We start from the raw sequence: 24,438 nt of genomic DNA, 5'->3' as shown, positions 1-24,438 counted from the left end.
CAATCATGAGAAGTAAAAAGATTAATCAAAGAAGGCAAAGGACTCACTGAAGCATGAATGGTGCCATTTTGTACTTGAGAACAAGGAACCTGGTTAATACGTATTTTAATTTGGTTTTGACAGAGGAAGATGAAAGTGAAGCTGTAGGAAAATCTGAGATGGATGTGAAGGAGCTATTACTGGAGATAGATATTCAAAAGGATACAGTACTAAAAAAGTTAATGAATCTAAAAATAGACAAGTCCAGAACAGTGAAGGAGATAAAGTAGGAGATTGCAGAGGCCCTTACCATCATTTTCCACAAAATCTTTGGAAGCAGGAATTGAGGGGTCAAGGGGGGGGGAGGGGGGTGCAGGGGGGTGCGGGTGGAGGGAGTGGCAAATGTTATACCCCAATCAAAAAAAGGGGAATAGGAATAGGCCAGGAACATATAGGCCTCGGTTTGTCTTACCTCAGTTGCAGGTAACTTCTAACGGGAGATTTTCAACCCACCACTTGGACATTCAACAGTTGTTGCAGATTGGCCATTGGATGTAGACTCCTCCCGATTTTAAATCAATGGAGATGAAAATCAGGTGGTTTCTGTAATGGACGGTTGATCCGCAACATCAGTTTCACGCCTGGGTGGCAAGTTGAAAATCTACCGCCCAGATTCTCTAATACAGGATGAAATTAGTGAATGGTACGGGCTGATGAAGGGAGGGGGCACTCAGCACGGGATTACATAGGGCAGGTCACGCTAGGCTAATTTATATGAACTTTTTGAAAATATCACAGAGTGTGTAGATAAAGGGAACATGTTGGATGTTGTGTATGTGGATTTTTCAGAAGGTGTTGGATAAATGCCAGCGAAGAAATGAACACCGCCCAGTTTTAACCTAACTCGTTTGGCTGGGATGGAGCAGCTTCTGGTCGGAGACCTGTTGACTTCAGTGCAGTGGAAGATCAGGCGGGGTGTAAAAGGGGGCATCCAAACCGTCCTGTTCCGTTCGGTTCGGTTCGGTTCCGTTCCCGCCAGGCGGGTTAGGTTGAAATGATGGTTTGCATTACAATAATTAAAGGACATGGTATTATTGGGATTTAAAATGCTCATCCTTGTTTTCAAATCCCTACAACCCTCCGAGATCTCTGCACTCTTCCAATTCTGCCTCTTGCGCATCCCCGATTTTCATCGCTCCACCATTGGTGCCTGTGCCTTCAGCTGCCTGGGCCCTAAGCTTTGGAATTCCCTCCCTAAACCTCTCTACCTCTCTACCCCTCTCTCCTCCTTTAAGATGCTTCTTAAAACCTACCTCTTTACACCCCGCCTGTCCTAATATCTCATTATGTGGCTCAGTGTCAAATTTTGTTTGATAACGCTCCTGTGAAGCACAATGGGGCGTTTTACTATGTTAAAGGCGAAAGGCGCTATATAAATGCAAGTTGTTGTTGTCATAGTTGCCCAGATTGGAGGATGGCTAGGATCATGATGCTGAGTAGGGAAGGGGTCACTGGATGTTCCTCAGATTTGCAGGATGTGGGTAGTTGTATGCGCTGGGATCTCTTGTGTTTTCCATTGAGAGAAATGACTTGAACATGAGCACAGGGCAAGAATGGGTAAACATTTGAAGCAAATATCCAGGGCTGTGAGGAGAGAGCAGGCATTAGTTTTGGACTGCTTCAGTAAAGGGCTGGCACAGACATCATGGGCGGAATGGTCTCCTTCTGTGCCATTTGGTTCTTTTCTTTTACTTTTCTCAACCTTGGTGATGCCCTGCACTAGGGGCCTTAGTGTTATCTCTCCCAGGCCCATCTGAATAGTTCATCAGCGTAAAATACATGGCAGGGAGGGATTAAGAATGAATGTTGGGTGTGTTGCCTGGACGTCTGAGCTGACAACAGCACTGCCCAACATGGAACTGAGACATAGAGATCTGGAAAATCCTAGCTTTGATGCCCAGTCTGAGTTGAGTTGCTGAGAAATTTACAGGGCTATGGGAGAAAGCTGGGGAGTGGGACTAATTGGATAGCTCTTTCAATCTCTTTCAGAGATTGAGTAGAATGGGCCTCTATTCTCTGGAGTTTAGAAGAATGAGAGGTGATCTCATTGAAACGTATAAAATTCTTAGAGGGCTTGACAGGGTAGATACTGAGAGGCTGTTTCCCCTGGCTGGAGAGTCAAAAACTAGGGGTCATATAGTCTCAGGATAAGGGGTCGGCCATTTAGGACAGAGATGAAGAAAAATTTCTTCACTCAGAGGGTTGTGAATCTTTGGAATTCTCTACCCCAGAGGGCTGTGGATGCTCAGTCACTGAGTATATTCAAGACTGAGATTGATAGATTTTTGGACACTAAGGGAATCAAGGGATATGGGGATAGGCGGGAAAGTGGAGTTGAGGTCGAAGATCAGCCATGATCTTATTGAATGGTGGAGCAGGCTCGAGTGGCCGTATGGCCTACTCCTGCTCCTATTTCTTATGTTTCAAAGAGCTGGCACAGGCACAATGGGTTGAATGGCCTCCATCTGCGCTGTAAAATTTTATGATTTCAACAGGGACAGGGGTAGGGGTGTTGTACAATTAGCTTCAGTGCTCCTGCTTTAGGGAGGGGCAAAAAAAAAAATCAGCAAGAGATCTTGCTCAATTCCCATGTCGGAAAATTTGTATCAATGTACATTGGATGAGAACAAGATCTGGTAAGGTTATTTTACCCTCCTCCAATGTAAATCAGCCTGCTAACAACTACTGTAAGGCTTAGGCTTGAAGAATGTCTCTCTTGAATGAGGTATGATGTGGAGATGCCGGTGATGGACTGGGGTTGACAATTGTAAACAATTTTACAACACCAAGTTATAGTCCAGCAATTATATTTGAAATTCACAAGCTTTCGGAGGCTTCCTCCTTCCTCAGGTGAATGTTGTGGAAATGAAATCCTCGAACCTTCCGCATTTATAAATCACAGAACAATACTTGGTGATTACAGACAGTGTTTTCAACTGCCCGTTGCCAAGGCAATCAGTGTGCAGACAGGTGTTACCTACATGGGCTCCGAATATACAAAACACCAAAAAAGAAAAGAGAGAGATGCAGAAACATCGAAAAGACAGCAAATGACCCGTTGTATTAAAAACAGATAACATTTGTTCGCTGGTGGGGTAACGTGTAGCGTGACATGAACCCAAGATCCCGGTTGAGGCTGTCCTCATGGGTGCGGAACTTGGCTATCAGTTTCTGCTCGACGATTTTGCGTTGTCGTGTGTCTCGAAGGCCGCCCTGGAGTACACTTACCTGAAGGTCGGTGGCTGAATGTCCTTGACTGCCGAAGTGTTCCCCGACTGGGAGAGAACCCTCCTGTCTGGCGATTGTTGCGCGGTGTCCGTTCATCCGTTGTCGCAGTGTCTGCGTGGTCTCGCCAATGTACCATGCTCTGGGGCATCCTTTCCTGCAACGTATGAGGTAGACAACGTTGGCCGAGTCACAGGAGTATGAACCATGCACCTGGTGGGTGGTGTCCTCTCGTGTGATGGTGGTATCTGTGTCGATGATCTGGCATGTCTTGCAGAGGTTACCGTGGCAGGGTTGTGTGGTGTCGTGGACGCTGTTCTCCTGAAAGCTAGGTAATTTGCTGTGAACGATGGTCTGTTTGAGGTTGAGTGGCTGTTTAAAGGCGAGTAGTGGAGGTGTGGGGATGGCCACAGCGAGGTGTTCGTCATCATTGATGACATGTTGAAGGCTGCGGAGAACATGGCGTAGTTTCTCCGCTCCGGGGAAGTACTGGACGACAAAGGGTACTCTGTTGGCTGCGTCCCGTGTTAGTCTCCTGAGGAGGTCTATGCGATTTTTCGCTAGTAAGAATGGGATATGACGCTCGACTCATCGATCGACAGTTCCGACGGGCTACAGCGAAAAATCGCATAGACCTCCTCAGGAGACTAACACGGGACGCAACCAACAGAGTACCCTTCGTCGTCCAGTACTTCCCCGGAGCGGAGAAACTACGCCATGTTCTCCGCAGCCTTCAACATGTCATCAATGACGACGAACACCTCGCTATGGCCATCCCCACACCTCCACTACTCGCCTTTAAACAGCCACCCAACCTCAAACAGACCATCGTTCGCAGCAAATTACCTAGCTTTCAGGAGAACAGCGTCCACGACACCACACAACCCTGCCACGGTAACCTCTGCAAGACATGCCAGATCATCGACACAGATACCACCATCACACGAGAGGACACCACCCACCAGGTGCATGGTTCATACTCCTGTGACTCGGCCAACGTTGTCTACCTCATACGTTGCAGGAAAGGATGCCCCAGAGCATGGTACATTGGCGAGACCATGCAGACACTGCGACAACGGATGAACGGACACCGCGCAACAATCGCCAGACAGGAGGGCTCTCTCCCAGTCGGGGAACACTTCGGCAGTCAAGGACATTCAGCCACCGACCTTCGGGTAAGCGTACTCCAGGGCGGCCTTCGAGACACACGACAACGCAAAATCGTCGAGCAGAAACTGATAGCCAAGTTCCGCACCCATGAGGACGGCCTCAACCGGGATCTTGGGTTCATGTCACGCTACACGTTACCCCACCAGCGAACAAATGTTATCTGTTTTTAATACAACGGGTCATTTGCTGTCTTTTCGATGTTTTTGCATCTCTCTTTTTTTTTTGGTGGTTTGTATATTCGGAGACCTTGTAGGTAACACCTGTCTGTCTGCACACTGATTGCCTTGGCAACGGGCAGTTGAAAACACTGTCTGTAATCACCAAGTATTGTTCTGTGATTTATAAATGCGAAAGGTTCGAGGATTTCATTTCCACAACATTCACCTGAGGAAGGAGGAAGCCTCCGAAAGCTTGTGAATTTCAAATAAAATTGCTGAACTATAACTTGGTGTTGTAAAATTGTTTACAATTTAATGAGGTACTGAGCACTGGGAGGGGTTTTAGTGGAACCTCCATGAGTCACATGGGGTGGGGTAATCTTCAATTACATCTCCCAGCCCCACAGCCTCTATCACCGGAAAGGACAAGAGCAGCAATGTCATGGGAACACCATCACCTCCAAGTCATACACCATCCCAATTTAGACACATATCGCCGCTCCTTCATCGTTGCTGGGTCAATATCCTGGGATTCCCTACCCAACAACACCGGGGTACCTTCACCACATGGACTCCAGCGGTTTAAGGAGAAGGCTCACTTCGTAATTAGAGATGGGCCATAAATTCAGCTTTGCCAGTGCTGTACACATTCCTAAAACACATTTTTTTTAAAAACGTGGGAACAAGAGAACAGGCACAGTCCTGTTGGGAAAACTAATTAGCTTGTAGACAAAAAAAAGTCTAATTTGCATAATTAAGGTGTAATTATTACACTGCACCCTATGCTCTCTGGCACTGTGTCTTTATGCAAATTATCAGGTTTTGTCAAATGCTTTTCTATAGAAACAATGGGGGTAGATCTTGACTTTGAGCGATGATGTAAAATGAATGATAGTGAGTTCGCAGACCGCTTTACATCTCTCCTGATTTTTGAAATCAATGGAAATTGAAGAGATGTAAAACAGGCTGCCAACTCGCGATCACCCGTTTTACTTCATACAAAGTGAGGATCTACCCCATTGTCCACAATCTTATATGACACTCCTTTATCAACAAATGGGTGGCCTACTGCCAGAAGACCTCGATAGTACATTCCAATCAACGGCCACCATAAGGTACGTGAGAGCAAACAAGAGGGATTCATCTGCTGATTTATAGATTTAAAGTAATTGGTAGACAGATTAGAGGGGAGCTGAGGAGAATTTTTTTCACTCAGAGGGTGGTGGGAGTCTGGAACTCACTACCTGAAAGGGTGGTAGAGGCTGAAACCCTCATCGCATTCAAAAAGTACTTGGATATGCACTTGAAGTGCCATAACTACAAGGCTACGGACCAAGTGCTGGAAACTGGGATTAGGCTGGATAGCTCTTTTTTGGCCAGCACAGACACGATGGGCCAAATGGCCTCCTTCTGTGCCGTAAATTTCTACGATTCTATGATTTTGAACTCTCCCTCCCTCTACCAATGGGGAGCTCTGGCCTCCAATTAGGGAATTCAACAACAATAACTTGTATTTATATAATGCTTTTTTTACTTGCTGACTGTACCTCCCTGGCACTGCAAGCCTGTTACTCCCTACCTTCCTAAGGCCGGTGGGGTTCGCCAATAAGTAGATGGAATGGCTGGGTGGCGCAGGCCACAAAACAGCAGATTTCCTGGAATTCAAAGTAACACTGCACATCCACCTGATGTAATGCATACCTCCCTGACTTCTAGAGGCTTCTGACTTCTACATGGTACAGGAATGCTACTGGCCGCAGTCAGTATACTCGGACGGTACAAAGAAGGAAGTGTTGTTCACTGCGCCTGGCTTGCACGCAGGCCTTACACATAACAAAAGCCATCCTTGGATATTTGTTTTTTTTTGTCTCTTAATTTTCTGCTTGCCTATCTGGTCTCCATATTACGAAAAGGATCTGGAGGCACTGGAGAAGGTGCAAAAAAAGATTTCCGGGGATGACACCAGAACTGAGAGGTTATAACTATTAGGAAAGGCTGAACAGGTTGCGGCTCTTTTCTCTAGAAAAGATAAGGCCGAGGGGTGACCTAAAAGAGGTCTTTAAAATTATGAAGGGGTTTGATAGCTACATTGAGTCTACAGCACAGAAACAGGCCATTCGGCCCAACTGGTCTATGCCTGTATTTATGCTCCATACGAGCCTCCTCCCTCCCTACTTCATCTAACCCTATTAGCATTCCCTTCTATTCCTTTCTCCCTCATGTGTTTATCTCGCTTCTCCTTAAATGCATCTATTCTATTCGCCTCAACTACTCCTTGTGGTACCGCATTCCACATTCTTACCACTCTTTGGGTAAAGAAGTCGCTCCTGAATTCCCTATTGGATTTATTAGTGACTATCTCCCCCAAAAGGCTGTAGATGCTGGGGGACAGTTGGAGCTTTCTAGACCGAGATCGGTAGATTTTTGTTAGGTCGGGGTATCAAGGGATATGGAGCAAAGGCGGGTAAATGGAGTTGAGCTGCAGATCAGCCATGATCTAATTGCCCTGAGGGGCTGAACGGCCTACTCTTGTTCCTGTGTTTCCCTCCCTCTTGCAGGGTGGTCTGGCTCAGCCAAGGCTCTGCCCACATCAACGTGGCGGACATCCGAATCTCAGCAGATTGAGGGGTTCAATTTGTGTCTCATTCTACTGATGTGTTAAATGTCAGAATTCTTTGGCAAATAAGAGTAGTAGACTAACGCTACAAGGCATTAAAAATGTAATAAAAGCCACTGTACCCTTCATTGAGTGCTTTGGTTTTCTCCATATCCTGAATTACATTCAAAAGGACTTTAATCTTGTGTTCGTTTGACTGTAAGGAATCCTCTATGAACTGCATCCTGCCTTGTAGATCACATAAGTCCTCCTGTGTCAGATGGATTTGATTAATTTCCTTAATCCTTTTGCTAGTTTGAGAGTTTATTTCCATGTTACAGGAAGCTGTATGATTACGAGTGGTTTTTGATAAGCTTTCAGTGTCCGGGAGGCCTGCCTTGACATCACTTAGTGAATTGAGTAGGTGGCACGAAGGTAACTTTGAAACGCCCATGCCCGTTTGATCGCCAATCCCTACGCAATCTGAAGGAAGTTCTGAAACGTCCTCCTTGCAGCGACCTGAAGCCCTGGCCTCGGTTGCAGTGGACTGCCGTGTGCGTGCTGGCTCAAGTTTGTGCAGACTGGAACAGTTCGGGTGTGCCCGATTCCCACACTGGATATTTTCAGGCGGGGAGGGACCAACTTTGGAATGGGGATGGCCAGGGTCTGATGGGTTGCCCGAGACCATTGAGTTCTCAAAGTTGTGTGCACCGGTGGACGTATCTGGGCAGTGGCACGAAGCTGGTGCCTCCCGCAGCTTGTCTTGTAGTTTAGAATCAGGCGCTTGCGACAAGTGTTTGCTCATGACTACGCTGTAGATGCTCGATTGGGGAGATGTCCTTGTTGGCCTTTCAGTTCCTTTCTCTTGGGCTTGGCCTGACTCTGTCTGTTTAGCCTGTGTTGCACTATCAGTAACGTCCAAAGCCAGGCCATTCCCTGTAAGAGTGACCCCAGTGGCATTCACTGAATCCATTGACACCGACCCCTTGGTCGATCTCGTGGAGTTCTTCAGTTTCCCTCTGAACTTTGGAAGGTGCTTCCTCAGGCTCGGTGACGTCTGAATAGCAATGCTTTTGAAGACCCCTTGCGGCTTCGGAATTACCAGTGAACAGTTGGCCAGTCCTCGAGGCCTGGAGGTTTGTGCTTTCCCTTTAAGTGCGGGTTTGCCTTCAGTCTTTTCTCTCATGTTGGATGTGCAGTCCTCTTTGAAGTGCACCTGTTGAACTTTGCTCTTGCGTTGGAGGACCTGCCTGGCACAGTCAGTGGGATCTTGACCTTCTTGCTTGAGCACAAGGGAGCGTGCCTTTGGGTTCTGCAGCGGAGCACTGTTACATCTCGAAGGTTGCAGATAATTGCTTTCCTTACGACCCATCGCAGTGCTCAGCGAAAAGGAGCAAAGTTGTGACCAAGCATGTAGCAAAACACAATGAATTGCAGGCGGAAATATCTCCCCGGCCAAAACTGATGAAGTCAATGTAACTCAGGCTGAACTAGACTGCAAGGTCAATAGGCAACTTCTGGTCACCTTGTTAGGGTTGTCCGTTATGCTCATTAAACTGAAGGAATGACAACTGCAAAATGCAGACTCTTTATTTATCAACACCATTAGTTCTGCATACAGTGAAGTCTAGCGAACCAACTGATGGGAAGAGGGGCAAAAGAACCCCATTCTGTCAAAAGTACAAATCAGAAAGCAGATGTAAAGACTTTATCATCTGGGAGTCTTTTGATACTGTACAAGCTGTGCTTTGTGGCTTTGCAATACCAGTCGGCCCCCATTGTAAAATGACACTCAAGCTATTTTGAGGGCCAACAGCACATACCTACAGAGGGAAAATGTCGCAGCCAAAGGGATTCTGTAGGGTCGATCTCAAATGCGAGCGGGACTTTCTCAAGTTTCTGGGAATGGTTGGTCAGTGCAACCCGCGAAGCCACAATAGCTCGTGCGACAACTACCTTGGATGAAAACCCTTTCTTGTGTTGATACGCTCGAGCTGGTTCCTTCGAGAGCTGCTTCCATCACGAAGAGTCCTTACCTTTTCAGCGAGCGAATCCCAATCAGCTCTAAGTCAGGTGGACAAAGATCACTGCCGTTCGATTAAATTGAAGCCTGGTTGTCAAGCAATGTTTCTTGGAATATATCCCATTGATTTCTGCTGTATGCCAGGTGGAGATTGCAGAGGTAATCTTCAGGGACTCTGAAATTTGGATGTAGGCCCCAAAAAACCCACCAAGAGACTTGATAACACATTGGACAGTTGGCTGTGGAAAATCACACTTGTTTCTGGAAAAGGAATATAAAAAAAATGTTTTAACGTTTTGCTCAAGCCAAACACTTCAATTCAGGAAAAAAAACTGATTTTTAAATCCGCAGCTCGTTCTATTTTGGTAGGTCTGTGCTCTGCTTCAACACCTCATTTTACATAGAAACACAGTCAAGTACAGGACATGAAAAGATAATCTGGAAAATTTCCCAACAAATAAATCCCTCTCAATCACCCAGTTCCTCGAATATCCATTGCGTTCTCTCTCAAATGTTCCAGTACACCATTTCCATTGCTTCCCTGGGTAGTTCCTTCCATGTGTTCCGCCCCCCCCCCCCCCCTGTGAAAACCCGTTAAATTTAAACTGCTTCTGGACCATCCCTCTTCCAAGCCAGGGCCTGTGTTCCCTGGTTCTAACGTCTGTGTCAATCAGGGCTCAGTATATCCATTCCCTTAAGGACCTTGAATAGATTGTACTGTTGGCAATGGGTTAACCTTGATAATGATGTAAATATTTATCCACAGCACCCCCTAAAGGCTCAGTTGCTAAAGGCACAATGTCGCTTTGTGTTACTGTTCACCAGATTCTAGGTTCCACTCCTGGTCTTTGCTGAATTAGTCAATCTCAGCCCGGATACCACAATCAGCCCAAGATTTTCAGAGGAGGAGGGGTCAACTGATTGGGGTTTCCGGCTCCTCGTCATTATCCAGAGACCCCTGCTGTGTGTGTGTGTGTGTGTGTGTGTGTGTGTGGACAGTGGATGAGGACGGGATTGGGCTTGACTGTGATGCCTCCCAAGATCCAACAGCTGCCCAACACTCACTCTCTCAGGCAGCCCATGGTGAATGAGCACTTGGAGGTGATAGTGAAGGGAAGAATGGAGCCAGTGTAATTGTACCCCAGCAAGAGTGAACTCCGGGGGTCCAAGGCGAGGGAGAGGAAAACAAAAGTAGAAAACTTTAAAACAATAAATGCCCTTTAAAAACTAAAACAGAATAAATGGAAAAGAGTTAGCACTGCACTCTCACCCACCACCTACTTTTATTTAATCAATAATTTTAAATGGGGATGTAAAGAAAGAACTTCCATTAATGTAGAACCTCAGGATGTCCCAAAGCTCTGTCCAGTCAATTAAGTACTTTTGAAGTGAAGTCATTGTTATAATGTAGGGAAATTATTGACTCCATTCTAATTATTGACTCCAGGCAGCCCTGCACTGTATTACACAGAGTACTTGAGGTGCAGTACACATAGGGTTGCCAACCCTCCAGGATTGTCCTGGAGTCTCCAGGACACCTCTGGGGGCAACCCAGGAGAAAAATCAAAGGGCCATTAAAAACAATTGTGTTTTTATTTTATTTTTCTTTGAACACTTCCATTTATTAGTTATAACTGGGTGGGGCGGTTGGAAGCGGGAGGCCATGCAATGAAACCTCCAGGAATATGTCCAACCAACGTTGGCAACCCTAAGTACAAAGTAAGTAATAGCTGACACCATCATGTGTCCCTTATATGCATTTACTTGTGTGTCGCTGTTTGGACAGGAGCTGTACGCTATTTCCAACGCTGCTTTCGAGACAAATGACCCAACACTAACACTAAGCTTGTGGTCCTGCTCTCAGTTACACTGATGTAGCAAGCATACAACAGACCCAGTCTACTGAAGATGTGCAGCTGTTAACATACTGTATAGAACCAGACACTAGTGAATTGTTAGCATTTATTTAAGGGGTGCAGTAGCATTTTGCTTAATTAGGATAGGAGAAGGAACAGCTGCAAGGAAAGAGATTTATCATATAAAATACTCTACCATTTGATAGAGAGAATGCTGATGATAATATACTGAATTTACACAGTGTATCACTTGTTCCTTGAGAATGACAGTACATATTTAATAATTGAAGGAAGATGAATTATTTTCAACACCAGTGTGAATTAAAATCTAAAATGTATGTACAATTCCTGATCCGTGCTGAGTGAGCTCTTAGCTCAGGAAACTGTTGGATGCTACAACTGACCTGAAGTGTCCTTGGATTGGGGCGGGGAGGGAATATTAGCCTGGGCTCCTGATCCAGTGATCCGTGCTGGAATGTGGGTGCCGGGATAAAGACGAGATCGGACTGGGCTATCGCTAATGCTTGTTGTCTAGGCTTAGATGTGAAGAAAGGAGAGTGTGGGAGGACACCTAGTCTCACTGGAGCCCTGTCCCAGCGAGGGTTAGCACCTCCAGGAGAGGCGAGCTGGGGAAAAGAAATAAGAAAGCCTTGATTGTGATGATGCTGTTAAGAAAGGAGATACCAGGGTAGCTTGGAGCCTATGCAAACCTACTAGCATCTTCAGTGGACCAACATACTCCGTGTTAACGAAAACGCTGTAAATGACCAATTTAAAGTAAAATGGTGCAACATATCCCTAACCTTTACCAGCAGTTTTTAGCTGGCAATAAAACCTATAGTGAGACGTCTGCTCGAAGTGGGTCAGCTCTGAGGAGAAAGATCACCAGACAAATAGGGATAAGGAAGGCCATTTGGCCCATCTAACCCATCCATGCAGGAGTACCCTACCCCACCTCCCCACCCTCATTCCTCCTCATGCCATCCAATTGCTTCTTAAAGGGTTCCAGGCTTTTCGACTCTACCCAGGGGCAGGGTGTCCATTCCATGTGCCGATCACTCTTTACACCCCAATTTATTTTAAAGAGGTTCAGTCTCTGCCCTCCCCCTCCCCCACTTTGGATTGAGAGTTGAGTGGGGAAAATAAAGTCCGCATCTTAACCCGGCATTTTTCCCCTATCTCTAACAATCTGCAATACTTCAGAGTGAAGCTTGAATGGGTTAAGTGAAGTCTGATGCAAATTTATATAGCTGCAGTCAAATCCCAGATATACTTCCAGTAATCCACTTCCTGGCTTTAAAACACTTTTAGAGGGGGAAAATAGATAAAATGTACAAGTTAGACATTACGTTAAGTTGGTGCAGGACTACTTAATCTTTTATTCACTTTTAACTCCCCTCACACCCACCCTCCCAGTCCAAATGGCTGCTTATCACTATCGACCAATTCTCCAGGGCAGCCTCTGCCTGTACCGCTGGCTAAAATTTCTGCCTCACCTCCTCCTCTCTCTCTTTCTCTCCCCCCACCCCGGCACATTCTACCAGCTCCCTGGAGCACTCCCTAAAGCTGGGTGTGGATTATTGGGAGCTGGCGGTAACTGGAGGCTGACTCCATCCCACTGTCGAGGCTGAGGTGAGACCAGGGGAGAGCCAGGCAGAGGAGAGAGACAGCGGTGGACAACCTTGAACGGGCCACCGTTTACGTAGTACCTTATATCAGCGCTATAATTCCTTCTCAAAACACCAGATTAACTCTCACCGCTTATCTCACCGGATACAGAGAAGTAAACATTTGTGACGATCAAAGTGATTAACACGCAGACTCTTTCCAAAAACATACCTGCCACATCATGGATCATTAAATACGCAGGTTTAGCACTGATTTAGGATGCTGATTTGGCGTGAACGTGGAGGTTAAAGCACACTGCAGGGCTGCTTAAAAAGCATTTAACGAGTTGACCACTTTTAAAAGCCACATGCTTTCGGGTTACTATATGGTACTGAAACACTCCTCACCTGCCAGTCTCCCCGTGCCCTGCGATATCCCGGGAATACACAGAGAACGAACGCAAGATTCCATTTTCAAGTCTTCTCTTGAGGAGACCCCTGAAGTTAAAACCCCAAACGCAACCAGCCAAGAGAATTAGCCAGACTAATCCCACACCCGCCCCGCACCTCCCTCCCCCTCGGTTTTTTTTTTTCTGTGCACGGGATAATCCAGTCAGTTCATAACTCCTTGTCCTGGTGAAGCACTAAGCAGAGAAATCTCGGCGGATCTTAGTTCAGTGATACTGTACTGCACTCTCTCCAAGGATCAGCTCTAGAATATTTACAATCTGAGCTGCAGCACTGGTAGCAAATAAGCGGAGGCAAAGCTCACAGTGCTGTCGCTGTGTGTCTCCCTCACTCTCTCTTTCCTACACATTCCACGTGAGAACTGCCTACACCACACTCAGATCGGAGGTGTTCTGGGTTAGCAATAGAGGTGGGATTTGGGTAAATAATTATCAGCGTGTCAGTCATTTCAGACTCCCCACGTCTGGCCAAGGCTTTGGCAAATGCTATTCCCTCTATCCACAAGTCTCAAGCTGTTTCACAGCCTGCCTGTCAACGCAATCTGTTCACTCTTGTGCATTGTTAAAAGGGCAATGGAGCTGTGCATTCGGTTCTGTTAATTCAATTATTATTTATTAGATCCTGGTTTCTCTGTCACGTCCTCATCATTTTCCCAAATGAATCACCCAGGATAATCTATCATCAAACATGTTTCAATACGATAAACCATACCTTCTCTTAGGAGTGAGCCTTTGGCATATTGGTAGCATTCTTGAGTTGGAGGTCAGGGATTCAAGTCCCATTCCAGACAGCCCCGGCGAGTGGAGACGAGAATGTGGTCTCTAAATTCTGGGTTGATATACAGCGGGGTACTTGCGTTCAGACGGAGTGACCACTGGCTTAGTTGGTGGTATTCCCGCTTCTGAGTCAGAGGGTCGAATTCAGGCCCTACTCCAGACAACCTGGGAGATCGGAGCGCCAGCTCTGGATCGACCTCCAGCCGGGGGTACTTGTGTCCGATGGGTGTCGGTGTACCCCACATCATGCAGGGTAGGTGGGGCTCTTTAGACTTGGTTGTAGCCCACCTAGGAGAAGGTACTCTGAAGATAAAAACCATGAGGAAGACAATGGGAAACTACCTCAGCTACTCCTCACTACTAAGTGGCTGAAGAATCTCATGTGTGAGACTTGAGTTAGGACCTGCCCCAGGCCTTCTCTTTACCTCTACTCTTTATTTCTGTCAATGTGCAATCCCACTTCAACTGAATGAGGCGACTCTTGCTGGGGTAAATTTCCATAGACACTCTCACCCAGCTGATGCACTATAGATGAATTTTGCCAAGCTTTTGGACCTCAAGGCAAAACAGCCGAGCCCAATCCTGCTGTCATCCGTTGTCCCTACTTCAGGCATGGGTCGTTGGTTAGCGAGCAAGAGCAGGAATGATGGCCAAGTTTACCTCCCCCAAACCCAAGATACTGAGGCCAATTGTGGTGCCTCATCTGCTGCTGGGGTTGAGCTCGGCTAACTCAGCCCTGGGAAGCTCTGGGCCAGGCCTCATCTGAGTGGCTCAGCTACTCACGGTGTAAACCCCCTGCGACACGTGGTCGTTTACCCTGAGAATTTGTTCTAACTGGAATAAACTAGTTAAGATCCTTGGAGGTGGGGTAAAACTTTAATGTGATGTGCTGATCTCAACCAGAACAGCCAATTGGCCTCAGCACCCTGAGGCGACAGAGCAAGCAACAAAAGACTGGGTTAGCTCTCTCAATCACGAGCCAGTGACTCCGGCTGGAAAGCATGTGGAGGTCGGGATGAGAACAGCACCGGGCTCGGGTCTGACGCCCCCCACGGTTGAATATCTCACCGACGCTCACTGCCTCGGGCCACACAAGAAGAACGGCTGATTTGGGGGGTGGGGGTTGAGGTACTGTGAGGCAGTCGGTGCACAGGGAACCGAACCCCGAGAATGGTTCAGCTGCTTTCCCACTGTTTTATGCTTTGAAATTCCGGGAAACCGGCATCTGCGATATGGGATCCTTTTTTTTTCAGTTAACGGCGTGAGCCAGCTCACAGACACTGATCTCCCAAAAATAACCAAATTAAACAAATGCCGGTGATGTGAATTTCACAACCTCACAACTCTCTGTGTGAAGAAATTTCTCCTGCCCTCGGTTTTAAATCTCGTCGGCACTAATTGATATTAAAATTGACGATCTCGTTCAGAGAGGCCACAGGATGACTATGGTGGGGAAACAGAAATGTCTCTGATGCATTAGGGGGTATCTATCTGAGGCTTTACTCTGCATCAAATGGACCTCAGAGAGGTTGCAGGTTACACTGAGAGTTCCATTCCTCAGCACAAATATAATGAGCACAAAAGTCACCAAAAATGGTTTAACCCCCAAAATGCACAGACGCACGCCCGCACACACACCCACACACACACCCACCCACACACCCACACACACACACACACACCCACACACACCCACACAGACACACACACCCACACAGATACACACGCCCAAACCCGCACTCCCACACACACACACACACACACATACACCTACACCCACACACACACACCCACACGCATGCATGCACACATACGCACGCGCGCGCGCGCGCGCACACACACACACCCACACGCATGCATGCACACATACGCACGCGCGCGCGCGCGCACACACACACACACACACACACACACACATTTCCTGGCTGTAGATCTGCGATCTTGAATTGCAGACCATTAATCGTGCTTTTATGGAGTGCATGATTCTGAAAGTTTGGATTAAATGATTGCTTTGTGATCTCTTGAAAGTAGCCATTATTCTCTATTTATTCAACTGATTTAAACATCATAACTGCTTTATCACAAACACTTCAATTAAACTTAACTGATGTCTCCCTTTCTGACACTAAAACAGCTGTAATTCTATCTGCTCACGATTCATTAGTGTTACGGGACAGGCTGACCGATTGATTCCACCCCACTCCATTCATTTTTTTTTTACTAATTGTTCTGCCTCCTCCTGTCCTGATTTTTGCTGGGCTACGGTTCCATGGCTCCAGCAGCCCTCTTGCACCTCACCCATGCCTGACCCCAGAAAGTGAATGTCGGCCGGCTATTCGACCATGGTGAGCATCTCAGCCGAGCCCACAGAGACTCCTGTAGGGCTCGCTGGAGAGAGATCAGGAGCAGGAGACCCATCCCATTCCCATCCTTATGCATCCCTGCAGATTTTAGGTTTTCTCCTCCAGAACCCAAGAGTTATCCCAACTGAGATCAGGTAGTTCAGCACAGACTGAACTTCGAACCTTCCAACTCTGTATAATCACTCCCACATGGTGCAGTGAATTTATTCACTGAGTTGTGGTTGGGGGGGGGGGGGGCGGGGTGGTAGGGCGGCTTGGTGGGATGTCTAACCTGGAGACTTCAATTTAGTAGAGGGAGAAAACAGAAAGACATTTTCTCCCCGCCCTCACCAGGCCAAAGATTTCATGGGTGGTGTAAAGTCTATGGTGTCTCAGTGGGTAGCACTCTCATCTCTGAGTCAGAAGGTCATGGGTTCATAGCCCCACTCCAGAAACTTGAGCACAAAATCCAGGCTGATCCTTCAGTAGTACTGAGGGAGCGCTGCACTGTCTTTTCAAATGAAACGTTAAACTGAGACCCCGTCTGCTATCTCGGGTGGATGTAGAAGATCCCACGGCACTATTTCGAAGAAGTTAAAGGGGAGTCCTCTCAAGTGTCCTGGCCAACCTTCCTCGTTCAACCTAAAGCAGATTAACTGGTTAATCATCTCCTATATCTGTCTGGGATCTCACTGTGCACAGATTGGCTGCTGCGTTTGCCGATGTAACAACAGTGATTGCACTTAAAAGGTAATTAATTGTAGTAGAAATAGTTTGAGATGTTACTGAGAGATGATTAAGATACCGTCTGAAAAGCAAGCTACTCTTTTTCTTCTTTTTAAACTCACAAGAAATAAAATCTAATGAGCCTTTCCGCTAATTGCGTTGGTTTATATCAGTTGATCTTCAATAGCTTTGCGAGTGAACCAAAAAGACGGATTTATAATAACATATTTAAAAAATGCTTAGTTAATAAATTCAGCTAGAAGTGTCATTACTAATCGTAGTGAGGAACGCACGAATCATAAAATGCATTCAATATGTGGATTCTTCAAATTATTACAGGCAGTCAATAATTTAATTCTGTGAGTGAGCCTCGGCTCAGTGGGTGGTATTCTCACCTCTGAGTCAGAAGGTTGTGGGTTCAAGCCTCACGCCAGAGACTTGAGCACAAAATATGGGATGATACCTCAGTGCAGGACTGAGGGAGTGCTGGATGAGATGTTAAAACCAAACCCGTCCCTGTTTGTGGGATCTAGCTGTGTGCAAAGTGGCTGCCATGCCAGTCTACGTAATGAGTCACTGCCCTTCAAAGTAAGTTGGTAGACATGAAGCTTTCCTGAGATGTGCTAAGGTGCCACATACATACAACTCTTTCTTCATATCAGCCATGATCTCATTGAATGGTGAAACAGGCTTGAGGGGCTGATTGGCCTACTCCTGTTCCTATATTATTAAAAAAATGTATTTACAATTTTACTACAGTTATTAGATGAAGAAGTTTCAGTTTGTACAGCATGTGGTATCCTCACAGTCCACAACTATAATGTACACTGAAGCTAACATTTTTCTAGCAAGTTTTGGAGCTACACTTCTTCTCAAGACTGTGATGTTCTTTTAGCTGGAGACAAGCACGACTCATTACATAGCAGTGTACTTGACAAGTACATACTGTGTGACAACTGATCTAAGGATCTGCAGGAACATTCCCCTAGAACTGTGCGTTAATTTGTTTTCTTCAAAGCTGTGGTTAGCTGATGTAATGGTATTATAATTAGACGGGCTAGGGATGAAAAGGAAAGTTGCTATTGGTCATTGCTGACTTTTGAGCATTTGGTGCGGAAAGGATTTTTGAAAGAAAAGAAAAAGAAAGACTTGCATTTATACAGTACTTTTCATGACCTCAGGATGTCCCAAAGTGCTTTACAGCCAATGAAGTACTTTTTGAAGTTTAGTCATTGTTGTAATACAGGAAACGTGGCAGCCAATATGTGCACAGCAAGGTCCTACAGATAGCAATGTGATCTGTTACAGATATTCTGTTTTAAATGATGTTGGTTGAGGGATAAATATTGGCCAGGTCACCGGAAAGAACTCCCCTGCTCTTCTTCAAATAGTGGCCATGGGATCTTTTATTTTATCTGAGAGGGCAGACAGAGTTTCGGTTTACCGTCTCATCCGAAAGGTGGCACCTCAGACAGTGTAGCACCGCCTCAGTACTGCACTGGAGTGTCAGCCTAGATTATGTGATCAAGGGGGTAATTTTAACCCCAAGTACGGGTAGGTTGGGGGAAGGTGGGCAGTAAAAATAGTTTGTTTTTGGAGTGGGAGGGCATCCTGGCTCAAATGCGTCCACTTCCGGATTTAACCCAGGCTCGTTTGGAAGTCCAGAAGTCCCGTCCCCATTTAAAGCTGGTGGGCCGATATTTAAAGGGGCAATGAACCTCCTTGTGATTGTTGAGGCACTTAATTTTTTGCGTATTAGAAATGTCAAACGAATTTTACCTTACCTGTCCGGGATTCCCATTGCTTCTGATTCACGTCAGGTGAGAAGGGCTGGATCCATGAGGTGAGTGCCTTTATTGCACTGCTTGTGGGCCAGGAGGAGCAGGAATGCTTCATGCAGGACCAACAAGCTCACCTGGCCGACAAGACTCCCCACCCCCGATCAGCTGCCTGATCATCCCCTCCCCCCCCCCCCAAGATAGTGGAACCCCACCTACCTCCGACACTTCACCCGACCTCCAATCTTTTCTCCCGGACAGTGACCTTTGACTCTTCTCCTGAAGATTTGGCAACAGGTTTGACTGAGGATTTGTATTGATTATAGGATGGAACAATCGTATAGGAAAGTGGAGAGAGGAGTCCTAACATGTTTTAGAGACTCTGGAGAGGGCTAGGCAAATATCTTGATCAGCTGTCAAGAGGGCTTATAGTTGTTGTTCTTCACCTGCCTTCAATTTCCTTCCAGCATCAGTACCCACCCCCCCACCCCGATGTCCACCTCCAGCATCAGACTCCTCTTCCCCCGTAACTTCCATGGCCCGTGATCCCTCCCTCCCTCTTCTCCGATCCCCATCCTTCCCACCCGACAGTCAGCCAAGCCTGTCAATCAGGCTAGCTGCTGGGCGTGAAGCCTGGAAGTAAAAGTTATTGCCCTCAATTAGGTCGTGATTGCAGATTGCGACCTGCCACCTTTACTTCCAGGTTTCATGTCCAATTATCTTCCTCCCCCACCCCGCCCGCTCCCATGTAAAAATCATGCCCCAAGTCTCTAGAGTGGGACTTGAACCCACAACCTTCTGACTCGGAGGCAAGAGTGCTACCAACTGAGCCAGGGCGAACACAGTTTTTAGTTCAAAACTATGGTATAGTTTTGATATGATGTCAGATTCACGGTTCTATGGTTCATTTCTTAGGTTGGAGGCTTCTCCGGCTGAGAATACAGCGTGGGCATGCTCCACATGATTTTCCATCCATTAATATGAAGGGCGTTGAAGCATTTGGAGTCCGCCTGTGGTTTTCAAGTATGGTATCCAGGAGGGTAAAGCTCCACGTTGGCAGTGCGGATAGTAGATCAGTTCAAGAAGACAACCAATACGCTGGCATCAATAATTTTAATGATCAAGTACAATTAGTTACACAAAGTAACAAGGCAGCAAGTACAAAAGGTGGATATTACCCCCAATCCTTTGGAGAACAGGCGATCATGTTTTGAAACTGTCTGTTTCTTTGCTTCTGTTCGGCCCTTTCCCCCTTAAGGCAGTTCTTTATATCCCCCCAACTCCATGATGTATCCACAAGACCATGACGTCATCCAATCAGTTCCACGTGGATAGAAACAGCCTCATAATAATAGGTGTGGATGTTTATCTGCCCACCTGAGATGTGATAATGAGTTGATTCATGTCCCCGGTCATTGTGGGAATTTCTTCGATACCTGGCTCATTATCACCTTAAATTCCACCCTCATTGGCTGCAGCCTGTGGATTTTTAAACGTGTTCAAATTCACTTTCTTTCAAAGCACAACGCTTACACGTAACTCATTCACAAATCCTATCAGGGTGACAACGTTCCTTCAATCTCTAGTTTGAGATGGGTGTTGAGCGATAGGGGCACTTTTTAGGTATAGTAGGGGGCTTTACCCTAATTTGAATAATATCTGGGGCCTTAATAGGCCTCGGGCACAGTTATAGTCAAAGAGGTTGACCTGAATTGGATAGGCCACAGGCCTTAAAATTCAATAATGTGGGGCTTCCTTGGTGAAGTGCTGGAGTGCTTTGGGCATGAACGATTACATTATCCACCCGCCAAAATCAGCAAAACAATATAAATTTAATTACAATTTCCTTCAGTTCCATATGCGTTGAAGGTTTTAATACCTAGCAGAAATACTATTATGCAATGAACAGCCCAAGGTTGCACTTGTCGGCACCTTATTGGAATTTAAGTGAAATATAAATACACCTTATCGCTCTGTCAGATTTGCTTTTTAATTTGCTTCTCTACGTGGGCCGTATGTGCGGAAGCCGGTGCAATAGTCAGTCAACAGATGTCCCCTAAATAGAAATGCTTTGCACTCGGCCAGCTTATTCCAGTCAACACATCGACTGACAAACATCTTTAAGGGAAAAGAGAGAATTGGGCCTATTTGCACTTTCGGTCTTAAAAAAAAATGACAAGACTAACTGAGTAGGAGCCAAGGGTGTCAGAATACAGCAGGCTTACATTCAATATATCTTGACAGCAGTGTAAGTGCTGCGAGAGCTTTAGTTAAGATATCAGGTTCTGGCTTTCTCTGTTATTTGGCAGTGTCTCTTTCCTTTAGGTTGAAGCAACTTGGGAGATCTGTAAAATTAATTTAATGCAACAGATATGTTTTATGCTGGAAAGATTTATTCTCTTTCAAGACTGGGACCATTTTAAGTTTGAGAAATACAATTTGTTCTCCCTAATGTGTTTGTTTAATCCCGATACTTTGACGCAGCCCCCTTTTGATCTTTGTTCAGCTCTTGTTTCTTCCTCGAAATGGTGAAGCAATTTATAACACAAGAAGAATACTTACTCCTGCAGGACAATCTTATGGGACAACTTGTCCCATTTCTGGGACAGTTGTGTACAGTGGGGAATTATGGGGATGGGGGAGGTGAGAATGAAATCGTAAACCCATTTAAAAAGAACAGGCTTTTGAGTTTGTTGCCGGTAGCATGGGGAAGAAATCTTTCCCACAGTGAGCTCACTTCCTCTCCTTGTGTGTATGCTGCAATGAATTTGACAAATGAGGTTCATGCCAATACCGAAGCAAGGCCTATCTCTGTAGACCCCAGTTACTTGTCTTTCTTTACTTGCCGCAAAAATTCTCTTTTTCTTCTGTGTCAGCCATAACAGACACAGAAGGAGATCTGTAATAGATAACATTACTGTTTGTGGGACCTTGCTGTGCACAATTTGGCTGCCAATTTTCCTACATTGCAACAGTGATTACACTTCAAAAAGTACTTCATTGGCTGTAAAGCACTTAGAGATGTCCTGAGGTCGTGAAAGACACTATATAAATATGCAAGTCTTTCTTTATCGGTTGCAATATCTGGACAGCCTGCCTCTGCTTGTAAACTATACTGATGCTCTGTTATATTCTGTTATAACCTGAAAGTGGTGTTCTGAACAAGATCACAATTGCTTCTGTGATGTAAAACTCGTTTAGACTCTCTGTGCACCGTAGATAAGTTTGAAAGTGAACTCTGTTAATCCAGCCTGTGGCTGGTGCCATCGCACAACAACAACAACAACAACAACAACAACAACTCACATTTAGACAGCACCTTTAATATCGTAAAACATCCCAAGATGCTTCAAAGGAGCGATTATCAAACAAAATTTGACACTGAGCCACATAAGGAGATATTAGGACAGGTGATCAAAAGCTTGGTCAAAGAGGTAGGTTTTAAGGAGGAGAGAGAGGCGGAGAGGCAGAGAGGTTTAGGGAGGGAATTCCAGAACATAGGGCCTAGGCAGCTGAAGGTACGGCCGCCAATGGTGGAGCAATTAAAATCGGGGATGCGCAAGAGGCCAGAATTGGAGGAGTGCCGAAATCTAGGAGGGTTGTAGGGCTGGAGGAGGTTGCAGAGATAGGGAGGGGCGAGGACGTGGAAGGATTTGAAAACAAGGATGAGAAGTGCAACATCTCACCAAGACACTGCAAGCAGACTGCTGCCTTTAGAACAAAGACACACTGTTACAGCTCCCATCACCACCCTGAGCTAGGCACCTTGCCACAAATCCACTTATTTTTTTGCAAGTTAGAAAATTAATTCCAATATCCCAGCTGGTGTCTAAACATAGCACTGTGACTTTGCTGGTTGGGGGAGTAAATTTTTATCACTTTTTTTTAGCGTAATTCTATTTTCTACCTAGTTTAAAAGCTCTGATCCTCGCTATTTTGTGGAACTTTCCTGCACTGTAGAGGGAATCGCGCAGTGGGTGGAGCTTGGTCACTTTCACAGCGAGGGTAACAGCTGGCAACTGCACCAGAGGCAGAAGGGGAGTATAAGAGGGAGAGGGAAGAGAAGGGTTGGAAGTGGGAGAGAAGGGGTGGAAGAGGGAGAGAAGGGGTGGAAGAGGGAGAGAAGGGGTGGAAGAGGGAGAGAAGGGGTGGAAGAGGGAGAGAAGGGGTGGAAGAGGGAGAGAAGGGGTGGAAGAGGGAGAGAAGGGGTGGAAGAGGGAGAGAAGGGGTGGAAGAGGGAGAGAAGGGGTGGAAGAGGAGAGGGGGTGGGAGAGGAAGAGGAGTGTTGGAAGAGGGAAAGTAGAGGTGAAAAAGGAGAGTGCATGGAATTGGAAGTAACCTTGTGACATGGGTCGGTAATTTGTTGGGAGATAGGAGAGAGTGGGGAAAAGGTTTTGTTCTCTGATTGACTTGATGTGATAAGTGGTGTTTCCTAGGGATCTTTTCTGGGGCCTCAGCTTTTCATCATATATATTAATGACTTGGATGAAGGAATGGAGAGTTGCATATCCAAGTTTGTAGATGACACTAAGTTAGGAGGCACGGTAAGTTGTGTAGGTGGGAGCGGAAAGTTACAAAGGGGCATAGACAGACAAAGTGAGTGTGCAAAACTGTGGCAGATGGAGTTCAATGTGGGGAAGTGTGAGATCATCCACTTTGGATCTGAAAAAGATTAATTGTGAATGTTTTCTTAATGGTGATAGTTGAGGGGCTAAGGAGCAGCAAAGGGATTTAGGTGTCCATGTACACAAATCATTAAAAGCTAGTTCACAGGTACAAAAAGTAATCAAACAGGCTAATGGAATGTTGGTCTTTATCTCAAGTTCAGTTCGTTGGAATATAAAAGTGAGGAAGTGATGCTTCAGTTTTACAGAGCCTCAGTCAGACCGCATCTGGAGTACTGTGGTCAGTTCTAGGCACCGCACCTCAGGAAGGATATATTCCCTGGAGGGGGTACAGCGCAGATTCATCAGAATTATACCAGGGCTTAACGGGATAATTATGAAGACTGGTTGCATTGTTATGGCTTGTGTACCTTGAGTTCAGAAGATTGAGGGGTGATCTAATCGAGGTATTTAAATGATTTAGGGATTCGATAGAGTGGATAGAGAGTAACTATTTCCTCTGGTGGGGGAGTCCAGAACAAGAGCACATAATCTCAAAATTAGAGCTAGGCCATTTAGAAGTGAAATCAGGAAGCACTTTTTCACACAAAGGGTAGTGTGAGAGAACAGAATGACAGCACAAATCTGGGTCGACAAGGTAAATTCTGTGCTAGTGAGAAACAGCGTTCTAAAGGAATGCAGGTTGGATTGGGCTACAAACTGTGATACATGAATTAACCTTTCTGTGATTGAGGACAACTGGGTACAAGCAAGCCCCTCTCCAAGAGTTTAATACAGCTTCACTCTTCTCCTTCTCAAGGTTGAACACCCATCTGAGGACAGGTGGAAACCAGAGTTACGGATTGACTCAGTTAGTTATGCATGTAGTTATTGGAAGGAGAATGGGGCCCTTATTTGATTAAGATTAATTAACTATCTAGCCAGCTGGTTAATGTGGTATTAAGGCACTTCGTGCACAGTTGCAGTCACCACAAGTTGCTTTAATACCTGCATCGCCAGTCATATCCGCACAGAACACCAAAGCTGGCGAGACCACATGCACACATCAA

At 46.0% G+C, this 24,438-nt stretch overlaps 2 protein-coding genes across 5 annotated transcripts in view; one reads left to right on the top strand and one right to left on the bottom strand.

The window, feature by feature from the left end:
* LOC137332589 (INSYN2B protein-like) overlaps positions 1-13,488 on the bottom strand; it is an 86,771-nt gene extending 73,283 nt beyond the window's left edge. For all 4 annotated transcript variants that reach the window (XM_067996527.1, XM_067996529.1, XM_067996526.1 and 1 more), the window contains exons 1-2: positions 13,083-13,488; positions 7,332-9,472 (exon numbers count right to left, since the gene is read on the bottom strand). In XM_067996527.1, coding sequence (XP_067852628.1) covers positions 7,332-8,560 — 1,229 coding nt within the window. In that variant the 5' untranslated portion in view covers positions 8,561-9,472; positions 13,083-13,488. The remainder of the gene's footprint in view (positions 1-7,331; positions 9,473-13,082) is intronic.
* The window catches only part of LOC137332588 (dedicator of cytokinesis protein 2-like), a 555,930-nt gene that overhangs the window by 306,704 nt on the left and 224,788 nt on the right, over positions 1-24,438 (top strand). The window lies entirely within an intron of this gene.

This window comes from Heptranchias perlo, chromosome 14 (genome assembly GCF_035084215.1).
Source record: "Heptranchias perlo isolate sHepPer1 chromosome 14, sHepPer1.hap1, whole genome shotgun sequence".
Taxonomy (NCBI): Eukaryota; Metazoa; Chordata; class Chondrichthyes; order Hexanchiformes; family Hexanchidae; genus Heptranchias; species Heptranchias perlo.
This window is presented reverse-complemented; position numbering and strand designations above follow the sequence as displayed.